A 13,104-nucleotide genomic window follows, 5' to 3' on the forward strand; every position below is an offset into this window, starting at 1 on the left:
GTATACTTTGACAGTGGGCTCTCTGCATTAATTAGAACCTGCAGGAATCTTCAGTCCAAACCAGGGTTCCCCAAAGTTGGGCCTGCCACATGCCAGAAAACTTGTTCAAAATGCAACCCCCTCGCCATACACCTGCTGGAGTTGAACCTCTGAAGGAAGAGCCTGGGAATCTGCATTTCAGGCAAGTTCTCCAGGTAAGGTGGTTAAGTTCAACTCCCTCTACATCCCTAAAAGACAAGGGGAACCAAGGATCAAAAAGTAAATGTGATCTGTCCCCAGTCATGATATGTATTAGTGGCAGAAGTGGTCCCAGTCTGGAGTCTCCCCTCAGTGCAGTGCTCACTCCCAAGCACTCTGACAATCCAGTGCACCTGAGAGCTCTTGGGCTACCTGAGAAGCCACATGGCCGGCCTGGGACAGGCCTCTGCTGTGTCTGAAGAGCAGACACAGTTTATAACCCAGTGGAAATGATCTATCCTGACCAAGTCACCATGGTTGGCAGATTTGGGCCATGACTGCAAACCTCCCTGGCCCCACCCTCCCTCGCAGGCATTGCAAAAGGTCAGAAAGAAACAAACAGGGCCCATGTATACAAACAGAACCCCACTTTATTAGCAGTTAGTTCGAGATTGTACATTAATGGAAGAAAATTCCCACATTTAACGCAACCCAAAACGGCTGGTTCAAGAGCCCTCATCAGGTGAGCTGGGTAGCATCCCTCTCCACCCACTCCCCACCCAACAGGGAAGGAAACCTCTGCCTGCTCCCCAGGCGCGCCCTCCACCCGCTCCAGTCAGTCCTCTCCTCTCCCCAAGAAACGACATGAATTTCATGCACAAATTACAAAAGAGCCCTCTTGCCCCTAAGAAAAACTAGCCCAGTCATAGAAAACCCTCCCTGCCCTCAGCCTCCTCCAGGGCCAGGGAGAGGAGGAAGAGCGCTGAAGCCAACCCTCAGCACTGGCCACACAGTTCTCAAGCCAGTTCCACAGGGGAGCTGGTGCTCTGAGTGATGAAGATATCCAGCCCAGAACCAGCGAACCAGACCAAGTATGCCTGGGGGACCTAGGGATGGGTCTGGAGCCCCATCATCTCCAACTACAGCAAAGCTGCTTCCTCCTTGGACACTGAGAGTCCCTGATAAAGTCCCCCATCTACTCATAGGGGAGCTGAGGGCCTGGGAAGAAAACAGTCATGCAGCCACCAACTGTACCCAGTTTGGACAGAACTTCACAGCTCCTGCCTCTAGCCCAGTGCTCTTCTCTTCACACCACAGCTTGAAGGGAAACATTTCCCCATTTAGGCCTTTCCTGGCACATACCAGAGGCCCATCTGTGCTCCAGTGCACAAAGACCACAGGCCTACAGAAAGTGAAAACCCCAGGACCACAAAGCAGAGAGGACAGGGAGGGAGAGGGGGAGCGGAGAGAAAAAAGGAATGGGAAAGGGGGAGGGGAAGAGAATAAAAACAGCAGACAAAGAGATGGATGCTGTGTTTGGCGCCTTGTGGCCCAACTCCAGGGTCAAAGCAAGCTCCTCCATGCTGGAGATATTTCATTCCAACAGGCCCAGAGCCTGGCCTGGCTTCCACGTGTGCAGTCTCCTCCTACCACAGTGCCCTCAATCTTGTCCTCTCGGGCCCAGTGTGATGCCGCCTTCTCCACAGAGTCAGTCCCTCCCCTGAGTTCCTGCAGCTCCCACAGGCCCCTCAGCTGGTTTGGCACTGCTGCAGGTGACAGAGGAGGTACATCTTCGGCAAAAGGGAACTATCAAGTCAGCACAAAAAACAAAATTACCCTTGAAAATATGGGGGATAGAGAAATTGGTCATGTCAGACCATGAGGAAATAATCAGACAGATCTGGAATGTAGGACTTCTACGTGATAGCAGGCCTGCTGGCCCTAAAAACAATATATAAGTTTTAAAAGTCAGATGAGCAGTGGCAAGACTTTTCAGCAAAGAGATTTTTTTTTTAAATTACAAAATGCAATGTGTGCACCTTGATTGGATCCAATTCCAAAACCAGGTATAAATTATTTGGGGGACCTTTGAGTATAGATGGAGAGACGCTAGGAAATGACTGTTGTCTTGGCATTGGCTAGTGCGTGCGTGGAAGGCCCTTTCCAGTAGAGGATGCAGGTGGAAGCACCTAGGAAAAAGTCTCAGGACATTTGCAACTTGCTTTTAAACTCGGTACAAAGGACATTTAACATGGAAAGGGGTGGGGCACATCAGAATGCTAATAATTTCAAATCTAGATGCTGGGCTGTGGTCATTCATAATCAAATGTTTGGTAAAGCACATCTGCACTTGCTTTTCCTGCTAGCATACTGGTGGAGACAACTCCACGTTGGGGCCCATTTCTGTGGGTCAGGACAGTGTTTCTTTCACTGGGAATTCCTAGCTGCTGTCTCAGCAGACTCGGAAACATTAGCTGCTCATGTATCAAAGATCAAAGAGGCCATCTTTAAACTTCACACTCATCCTCCACGCAGATGCCCACACCGTGGAAGGCTCTAGACCCTGAGTGACTGAGGCAGCTGCAGAGGACGTTCCCATCTGCACCTCCCTGGTGGGAGTGGTCTGAGTCAGTTAATCTCGCTGGCCAAATGCTGATGCTGTCCCCCTCACTCACCTCCGAACTTCCCTCATCATAGAGGGGACCTGTGTACCCATTAGCTGGGAACTCCTAGGACAACTTACCTCCCTTCCTCCCTCACCCCACACCCGCAAGTCCGGGCAGTGTCTGGGCCCAGTGGGTCTTTGAGAAAGACTGGTTAGTGGGAAGGGACACAGCAGTAGTGACCTACATAGACAGACAGAATAGGTGGCAGGTCCAGTCTCCAGGCTCCCAGAAGGGCCTAGGCCAAAATCCAGGCTTTCTCCTCTCAGCTCACAGGGTCTCAAACCTGTCTGCCCCATGAGGGCTACTTTAGCCAGCCCACCTCAGCTTTCCAAGTTCGACTAGGACCAGGCATCCAGCCCAGAGAGCAGTGTGAGAATGTGGGAGCCTTAGTCCTCCCAGATCACAGGGTAGGTCCCTCATGAACAGATTCAGGAAGACAGACTCAGGGCTGTCCCACCCTGGGAGTCTGGCTCCAGCCTGCAGGAAGGCCTTCTTGAGCATGAGGCAGACTTGCCACCCTGTCCCCGGCACCGTGTTACTCGTCCCTGCTGTGCTCACAGAAGCACGACAGCCAGCGTTCACAGGCTCAAAGGCCCAGTAAGAAACATGATGGCAACATGGTACTCTGCACACGCTGAAACCACATGCAGTGTGCCACTGAGCAGCCGACATTCCCCACCCCAGCGGAAAACTTGAGAAGAAGGCATCTGCTCAGTTAATGAAGACAGACTTGGACCACAGGTTGAAGGACCTCCCCACATGGAAAGAACATGCAAGGGAAGCAAATGCAGATCTGGGAATGAGAAGGCTCAAAGGCACCTGGCTGGGAAGGAGTGGTTTGTCCCCATATCCTGGAATGACCACGGCTGTGACTGAGGGAAGGATAGGAACCTGGCATAGTGTAGGGTCTCAAGGGCGGGCTCAGAGGCAGTGTGGCACTGGAAGAAGAGCACTGGACTCAGAATTGGGGGCCCTGAGTTCAACTCTTGGCCCTGCTTCCAACCAGCTCTGTGACATGGGCCAACCAGGCCACTCCCCTTCCTGGGGCTGCTTTGTACCTGCTGAAGAACCCTTCCAAGCCTAAAATGCCAGGCTTCTGAATAGGACAAGCCTCTCCAGAAATAATGACCTGGGTGTCTGGTGGAAGTTGAATTGGCAGTTGAGGGGGCCAAGGAAAGACACTCCAGCCTCAGTCATTTCACATTGTTAAAAGGGGTTGGGGGCAGGAGCAGAACCCAAGAAGAAAACAGCCCAGAGATCCGGTGTCTGCAGGGGGCCTGGAGACAGCTCTGCAGGTCCCAGTGGGCATCCCACTCCCAGGGCAGCTCCCAACCTAGCACCATGTGAGGGGAGAGGGATGGGCCAGCTCTGGGTTCCAGCTCTCCAACCCTCACCCTGGCTCTTCCCTTTGGCCAAACCCCCCATGGTCACTGAGCTAAATGAAGCCAGATTTCCTGGAGAGAGTTGGTCTTCCTTGTTCATGTCACCACCTCTGTTCCCCTGGAGCAGCCCCAGGACAGCTGTAGCACTTGGGAGAGGGAGCAGAGACAAGGTGCACCTTTGTACTGCCTCCTTGAGGCTCAGACACATGAACTCGCACCCTCCCTCCTTCCTACCTCATTCTCTAGCACTAAGATATGATACCCTTTGAGGCTGGGGCTTGCCACCATTGTGTACAACTGAATTAAAAACAAACCCAACCAAAAAAATATAATATATATATATACACATTATATATATATATATATATATATATATATATATATATATATAAAACACAGTGCGACCCCAGCACCCAGGGTATAAACTCTGGCACCAAGAAAAAAAAAATATTAAAATACTTTAGCTTCTTAGTATTTGGGAAGTTAAGGGGGGGGGGTCCTCTGGGGACCCTCGGCCACAGGTCACTGGGGCAAAGCAATGGACAGCAGTCTGCCATCTCTGCCGTGTCTGCAGGACCGAGGGAGTGGATATGGGACAATGTATGTACATGGGAGCATGGACGCTGGCCGACTCCTGACCTCCTCGGCCTTTCACCACAGGAAACACCACATGTCACATCTGGGGTGAAGAAAGGGGGCAGCCATAAGTCTCTGGGCCCAGTGGCATGGCAGTGCCCTAGGACCCTGTAGGAGACCTTGAGCACTGGGTAGATACTGTAATAACCACAGAGTCTTTCCCACAAAAGGAAGGTAAGATGTGACAGTATTAACCTAAATGTGGAAGTTCTGCCCTCTCTTGAGGTGGCCACCCTCACATCCGGCCCAGCGACTGCTTCTGAGTGCCCAGCTGACCCCCTGGAAGGGCCTGGCTCGAAACACACTTGGAAGTCTGGTCTCTCTCCCTAGTTTGGCAAAAGGCCCATCTGGGCTCTTTTCCCTTATTGTCTAGAGAACAGAGAAATATGGCAGCTAATACTGAGGAGATACCCTGCTGAAGCAGGGAGTGGTGGGACAAAGAAGGGGGCATGGTTTGTAGAACACAGTGAGGGACAGGAGAGAGAGTCTCGTGGAACCTCTCTCACCAGGAACTGGCCTTCCACCAACAAGAAGTGGCCTCCCCAGGGAGGCTGTGAACAGAATGGACCTCTGGTGCCAGAGAGGTCCTGTAGGCCACAGATCCAGCAGTGGATGCTCTGAGGCGCTTGCAGACCTGCCCAGGCTTCTCCTGGCCCTTTGTGGGCCTCAGCAGAGTATTGCTCATAGTGCTTGGCCAGCCCAGGCCCAGCTCCTCTCTCTGAAGGTCAGTCTGGCTCAGCGCGAGGCAGGCGGGGCATTTCCTGCCGTCATAAGCGTTCGATCAGGTTTTGGTGACTGAGGCTACCTGGTGTTCTGGAGGTCCTCCCGCAGCCAAGTGGGCAGCGTTTGGCCCATCTTGTATAGCAGTTTGGAAAGCTCGATGTTGTGGTCCCGGTAGTAGTCCTTCAGGAAGGCTCGGGACTGCACAGAAAGAAAGTTCAGGTGCGGGCAGCATGCCCTCCCTAACACCACCATTCTCCCAACACCAGGCCATCCACCTCTTTATTCCCAATTCTCTTCTAAACAGTAGCCTCCACAGGAAACTCCCATATAGGAGGAACACCAAAACAGAGCTCATAAGGTCAAAACTCTCATGACAGGGAGAAAAGAGCATTCATCAAAACCAGAGGCAAACAGGAAGAGGGAAACATGACAAGATGCAGAGTCTGTGACCTTCCCCACAAGTGTTTTCACACAATGTTCTCTCGTACGAGAACAGCCTGTCCTTCTGTTCCATGGGTCCAAGTCCTGGGGCATGAACCCCAGCTCCAGAGACCTTGCCTCCCACTGAGGACTTTTCTAGTCTCCAGCCCATAATGATACCCTATGCCCTGAATACCCACTGTACCCCATCCTACACAAAGCTCTTCTGGCCTATACTCTACTCCCTGAGTACAGCTGCCTCCCCTTGGAGGAGTCCTCTAAGGCAGAGAATACTGTTTGCTCTGCTTCATCCTCAGCCCCATGGTACCACCTTCAGAAGAAGGTAATGAATATCTGCTGTACTAAATCAGTTCTGACCCACCATGCCTAGCCCATATTTCCTACTTTTGAGGCCACTGCATGCTGGGGTGGGGTAAAGGGGACGAGGCCCTCCCCCTTCGGACCCCTCCCACTCACTGTCTGCCATGGTCAATGTGTCTACCACTTACATCCAAGTCCATCTCCGGGTATTTCCGGCCCTTGCTTTTGCCCAGACACTTGGTTTTTCCTCCTTCAAGTAGCTGACACCAGAATCCTTTCTTTGGATCAAACCTGTGGAGATGGGAAGCCTGTAGGTGGGATCCAGTCAACCCATCCACCCTTCCCTGAGGCCCTGGTCACACACCCAGGAGCACAGGGAGTCCAACCCCCATACACTCTCAAACTGCACTGACTATGGAGTGACACTTGGCATCACTTGGCCCAGGTGCTGTCCCTGGTCTCCACTACACACACCTGACTATCTTCCAGCAAACGGCATCTCCCATGCTCCAAGTCTTCTCCCACCCAGGCTGAGCTGCCCCGATTCCTCCTGCAATCCATAATGTGAATTTTTTCCATCCCGCACAATGCTAGGAGACACTTTCTGAGCATCCTTTAACTCAGTGATGAGTAACTGTTTTTCATCAAGAAGCCTTCTTTACCTCTCCCAGCTTCAGGATGACTATGATGACAATGGTAACCATGGACTGAGTAACTGGCACATACCAAGCACTGAGCCAAGGGCTCCACAAGCCTGATTTAATTCAATTCAGTTGACCTAGGAGATAGGAGATTTTCTCCCTATCCCCAACATAAAGATGAGGAAAGTGAAGGCCAAAAGACTAAAAGGTCACAGAGCACAGTGAAGGGTTTGGGGTCCTAACCCACGCATCTGTAACACCATAGCTAGTGCCATGGTTTCTGTTTTTTCCTGCTTCGAGATGAGGGACTAACTTCCCTGCTCAACCTTCCACTACCACGACTTCCCCAAGAAAGCAGCCAGGGAGGGTGACTTTTTTCTTCCTTCTCTCGAACCCTTCCTCTGGCTATGTGTGTCACTTGTCTGTGACACAACACTGACAGGCAGGCTTTCCTACCCCAAGACCCTGTAACATAGGCTGGCACTTACTCACCCTGAGAAGACATTTTCAATGAACCTGCCCCAAGCTCTAGGTGGGGTTATTAGCTATCAACAACCATATTCTACCTTCCTTTTCTTAAAATTACATTTTAAGTCTAATTCTAATGCTAAGAAACCCTTGTGGGAATTATGGATGTTCATTGTTGGTCTAACTTATTCAGATGAAACATTCTGATTTGGGGCTGGGCTTGGGCTCACACCTGAAATCCCAGCTACTCAAGAGGGGAAAAAGTTAGTGAGACCCATCTCAATCAATAAGCCAGGCATGGTAGCAGGTGCCTATCATCCTAGCTATGCAGGAGGAATAAATAGGAGGACCACGGTCCAGTTCCGGCCTGGGCAAAATACACGAGACCTTACCTGAAAAACAAACTAAAGCATCATGTCACATGATGACATGGCTCAAGTGGTAGAACGCCTGCCTAGCAAACATAAGGCCCTGGGTTCAAATTCTAGTACATTACCCCCCCAAAAAAAAAGTAGAACAGAAACTGACTAGAGTAGAACATATTCATCACTCCTCTTTTTCTTAAAGTGCCACTACCTTAGGTTTCTTCTGCTTAACAGCCATCAGGGAAGTGTTCATGCTCTATCATACTTGCTGACTCTAATTAACCTGTGTCTCCCACATCATCATTCAAGCCTTTGTTTTTTTGGCCTTGGTCCCTGCTCAGGGATATCACCATGTTGAAAGGTCAACATGACACTCACGCCAAGGTTTTGTGGTAGTCAATGGTGTTGGTCACTCCAAGGAATTTCTGCACCGTGTCCATCACTTTGGCAGGTTCTGTCCGAAGCAGTTTACCGTCCAAGACCAGAATCTGGAAAGAAGGAGAGAGAAAGATGATCTGGACCTGCCTTCACTCCAGTGGCAATGGGTATCAGTGTCCATCACAGCAGGACCACCTGACTGCAAACTTGGGATCCTATACCTTCTCAAGTCCACTTCCTCCTCCACCTTGAATCAGCAGGTATCCACGCACAAGGCTCAGTCCTCAGTATCTAACTCTCTGCTCTCTGCCAGCTCCCCTGATTCATGTTATCTTCTCCCAGAATTTAAGCTATCAAGCAAACCTCGTTCTCAAATCTCTGCAGCATCCCCTTTCCAGCCTCTCGACAAGCCTCCAGTCCCCACACCACTCACGTGGCTCCAATCTCCAAGGCTTTTTTAAAAGGCCTTATGTGATCTGACCCTCCATCGGGTTCTCTCTCATCACCACACCCGATCTCCTCCTCCCAGCAGCCCATCTCAGGGCTTTCCAGGTCCCCTTGGGCTAATGTGAGCCCTCCAAGGGGCAGGGGCAGACAGCTACCTGATTGGCGTGAAAGGCGCTGAGCCAGCGCTCAATGTGGGTGGCATACCAGCCGGGGACCAGGCAGCGGTTCTGGAGGGCCCGCAGCTTGGAAGACACATCAGTGCCAGCTGTGATCACCTCATGGAAGGTGTACTTCAGGGCCACTGGGTCATCATGGGCCCGCTGGTGCTGCAGGAGAGGAAGAAGGTGGCCATGTCACATGGAGTGAACGAAGTGATTTCTGCGAGTCAACAACTCATAAGGTGGCCAAGAGATCCTGGGCTGGAATTGGAGCCCTGAGCTCTGCCTCTCACTGCTCTTTGGTCTCACGGAAGTCACTGCCCCCAGGGCCCCAGCTTCCCCATCTTTTCAAGACAGGAATTGAATCAGGTTAGGGTTTCCAAATGTTGGTCATTCACATAGTCTCTGCAATTCCTGCTGTACCACAATGTCCACATTGTTTTTCTTTTCACCTTTTTCTCATTAAAGAAAACTCAATTATCACCTCCATAAATAGAAAACTAGAATCAATTTCCACATTCAGAATGCAGCCATTGATAAATACAGTAAAAAGAAAGCAATGTTCTTAAACACCAAACACAAACGTTTGCTCCAGGCCCTGCACCCAAAACTCACCCTCTCTTTGTTAGAAAAGACAGGAGCCACTTGTACCAAACTGTGCTCAATTCTCCTTTATGGAAATCAGAAGGATTAGGAAGAAAAGTATAAAGGGAAAAACGCTAGGTCTAAACCACCTAAAACAACGCTGTGGGCCACCAGCATCTGCAGAAATTGCGTCCAGAGAGCAGGCACAGCAGTGCACAGCAGGCAGCAGCCTCCCCAACTGACCCCAGGCTCCACCATGGAACGGCACAGCCCAGAGCAAGAACAGGCAGCAACGAGCACAACAGCCTCCTGACCTCTTCTGAGGCAGACCACAACCCTTCTCCTTCTAGCACCTTCTTGGACCTTCCTTAGTATGCATTAATCTCCCTTCTCATTTCCTTTACCCCCGATCATAGACAGGAGAAAGAATAAAGTCTTAGATCTAGATGACCTGGTTTGAAGTGCCGCCACATGAAAACTGCTGAATCTTGGTCTCCTTGTGTGTGAAGGGGACACAACACACACACACCCTCCTCTGCCTTCCTTCACACACACACACACACACACACACACACACACACCCGCCTTCCTTCTAGAAAACTGCTGCAAAATTCCAGTGAGGTGGCAGAAGTACTGTCATGAGTATAGAACAGGGGACCGAGTAGACCCATGATGCTTTCATGATGACCCTACATGTCCCCCCATGAAAGCCAGAGGCAGAGGGAAGACACACTGCCTGCTACATTCTGGGTTCCCAATAAGGCAAAGCCCTCAGGAAAGGCGGATATCAGCACATAAGCTAAAGTCCTAGGGGATGAGTGGAAGATAGCTCTCCCCACCCCTGCCCCAACTAGGCTTAGGGAGTGGCCAGAGAGGTGAGAGTTCTGAGGGATCAAGAGAAAAGAGGATCTGCTCTGTGCCTGCTGGCACTGCAGGGGACACAGCAAGGCCCCAGAAGCACCTATGGAAGCCTGCAGATAGGGAGGCTCAAAGTGTGGCAAGGAGCTACCAAAAGTGGCCAGGCTGGAGAGGCCTTCCTGGCTAGGAGAATGAACCCCACCCCAGGTAATCAAGGACTAAGGTCCAGGAATTTCCTAACATCAAGAGCAGCCCCAGTCTGCTGGCTTGATAAGGGTGGACAGGAACTTAGCCTTGAGTACTGGGACCACTTCTGAATCAAAGTTCTTGGCATAACCCAAGGAAGACTGACAAGTAGCAAAGGGACCCCCCCCTCACCACCACTGGCCACCACACCCAACTGAGAAGCACTCCTATAAGCCCAGTGGACTGAACTCAGAAGAAATCAAGTCAGGTCACAGAAATGAAAGAAAGTTCAGGCCTCACAAACATGAAGTAGGGATGCATTTACAGCACCACTGGTAGGTCCTGAGTCCTTTCCTTCCCTGAGTTCTCATGCCACCCTCCCAGTATCCAGCAGGGAAGCAATAACCCAGCATGAGCCCACATGGCTGTCACCAAATCTAGGCTGTGTCAAGGTCTATCCAGCTCCACCTCTTATTGGTATCAGTCTCAGGCAGGACCCCCATTGATGCTGGGGGCAGGAAGTCAGCTGGTGATTGGCATATGGCATAGATTTCTACCTGTCACACCGCCACCGCCGCCACCACCACCACCACGCCAGAAGCACCAAGGAAGCAGGGCTTTATTCTTTTCATCACCACATTCCAGGTGCCTCCTTTGGGGTTGCACATAGTAGGTGCTTAATCAGTATTTGTTGAGTGAGTATCAGACAGAACCCTGCACCCCTACTCAGAGATTCCACCCCTGGCTGCTTACCTGGTACCATGAATAGGCCCGGTCCGCTGGGTTGATGAGGATGGTGAGGATCTTGGCTTTGGGCAGCAAGGCAGCTGCCCGCCGGGGCGCCACTTCTGAATCAAAGTAGTTGGCGCTTTTCTCAAAGTAGAAGTCCGAGGTGGTATTGGAGGGGATGGGGAAGAACTCCATGTACCTGCAGACAGTGACTCATGAGAGGCCGAGGAATGTGGGGGGATGATGATCACTGGGGGTACACCTCATCAGAAGGCCAGCAGGCCACACTGCTCCAGCCAACCAGGACTTCCCCCTGGGGGGGACGCTTTAGGGAATGGCCTCTTGGCAGGATCCCATCCCAAATTTGTTCCTTTTCAGTGCAGGCTGTGGGGTCAGGAGGATCTAAAGACTCGATGTGGTGTGGGTTGCAGGGCATATGGAGGGAGCTATACTGTTCCATCCTAAACTCTAGATGCTCCTGCAGCTAAACTCACTCTGCCCCTGGGGGCAAGGTGGGGCTCAGGTCCACTCTCCCTCCAACCCAAGGAGGGAGGACTAGTTAAGAGAGGAGGAGGCCTTCTGCTGCCTCCAGGGCAGGCTTTCTTTCCAGACTTGGGACGGTGCCCTCCAGTCTGTCACTGTGGACCTGAAGATAAGGAAGAGAGTCGTTTCCTACCACCCATACCACTGTCCCTATCCAGGTAACCCATTAACATAACAATAATAAATAATGTCAATACATGTACATACAAGGTTTTTTTTTTAAAAAAAAAAAAGAGTAGGGAAAGATGCAAATCGAAAAACTGAAGAGTAAAACCACACTATGCGGGCCACCACATGCTTGCGGTGAACTCTGGGGAAGACTGGTGGGAAGCTGCAACTCTACCAGCCTTCCAGGGAAGCCCCTGAAGGCCAGCTAGTGCCGCTGGAGGGCCTGCAAGAACACCTTCTCCCACAGTTGCCCACATGCAGAGGGAAGGGCCAGCAATCAATCAGACCACTTGGATTTTTGCCCCTGCTGTCACCAACAGACCTTGGGACCTTGGATGAGCACTACCCTCTCCTCTCCTAGGGCCCAGAGGTTCTGTGTAAGTAAGGGAGGAGCTGGACTCTGACTTTAGTGGTCTCTGACCTTAGGCCATACTGCAGAGGGGCAAAGTGCTTCCACATCAAGTGTCCTGTCTGTAACAACCCTCTTCCATCATGATTCAAGGGTCACTGAGACTTGTCCCTGTTTATAGGAACTTCAGCTGTGTGTGAGTAATCACCAGCTGTTTCCTGCTGTGGCCATGCAGGCCTCCCTTGCTGGCTCCATGATGGCCTTCCTGTCCTGCAGTGGACAGGACAGCCCACTCACCAGTCAATGCCTTTGTGATAGTTGTGGCCGTTAAAAAACTGGATCTCCTCAAAGGTCTCTGAGCTGGGGTAGTTGCTGCTTAGGTCCGGGTGCATGCCCAGGAACAGGTAGAGGGCTGTGGTGCCTGTGGGAGAAGAGACAGCTGAGGCCATGCCCCAGCCCCCAAAAGAGATGGAGTCTGGGTTCTGGGCTTAGCTCTGCAATATTCACTGGGAGGTCCCAGCAAAATCCCTTTCCTTCCCTGAGTGTTAGGTTCTTCATCTGTCCATAAAAGGAATTGCACTAAATCCAAGATGGCAAAAACAGGGTATGCATGTGGACACCCTAACTCCTGTAGCCTTTACAGATATTACTAATCCATTACAGCATTCATCATTACTAAACAAGACTTGACATTGGAATTCTTCTCATCACAGCACTATGGTAGCCATGTTCAATGGACTACTGTATCTGCAGAATCTCAGAACTAGATGCTTCCTGCTGTTCTTTTCCAGCTGTGAACCTCTGTCTACCCTTGCACTTAGGAACAGCTCAGGGAAAAGGAAGCTGACCCTCTAGGTCTATTAATGTGACTTTTTTTTTTTTTAAAGACAGAGTCTTCTATGTAGTCCAGGCTGGTCTTAAACTCTTAATCCTCCTGCCTCACCTCTAGAGTACTGAGATTACAGGCATGTGCCATCACACATCTAATATGAAACCCTTGAGGAGCCAAGAACTCCTCTTGCAGGTGCTCTCCCTTCACTCATGTTCTCTCTCGCATCCCTCCTCAAGAGACCCTCACTTATTCCCTGGGTGCTCTCTCTGTGACGAGAGCCTCCAGAAGAGA

The 13,104-nt window shown here is 51.1% G+C and overlaps 1 protein-coding gene across 13 annotated transcripts in view; it reads right to left on the minus strand.

Moving 5' to 3' along the window:
* Positions 1–590: 590 nt before the first annotated feature.
* Positions 591–13,104, minus strand: part of Ndst1 (N-deacetylase and N-sulfotransferase 1) — a 61,650-nt gene continuing 49,136 nt past the window's right edge. For all 13 annotated transcript variants that reach the window (XM_074076642.1, XM_074076645.1, XM_074076650.1 and 10 more), the window contains 6 exons: positions 12,279–12,402; positions 10,946–11,120; positions 8,561–8,731; positions 7,959–8,068; positions 6,295–6,397; positions 591–5,563 (listed from right to left, as the gene is read on the minus strand). In XM_074076642.1, the coding sequence (XP_073932743.1) occupies positions 5,444–5,563; positions 6,295–6,397; positions 7,959–8,068; positions 8,561–8,731; positions 10,946–11,120; positions 12,279–12,402 (803 nt within the window). In that variant the 3' untranslated portion in view covers positions 591–5,443. The remainder of the gene's footprint in view (positions 5,564–6,294; positions 6,398–7,958; positions 8,069–8,560; positions 8,732–10,945; positions 11,121–12,278; positions 12,403–13,104) is intronic.

This window comes from Castor canadensis, chromosome 6, assembly GCF_047511655.1.
Source record: "Castor canadensis chromosome 6, mCasCan1.hap1v2, whole genome shotgun sequence".
Classification (NCBI taxonomy): domain Eukaryota; kingdom Metazoa; phylum Chordata; class Mammalia; order Rodentia; family Castoridae; genus Castor; species Castor canadensis.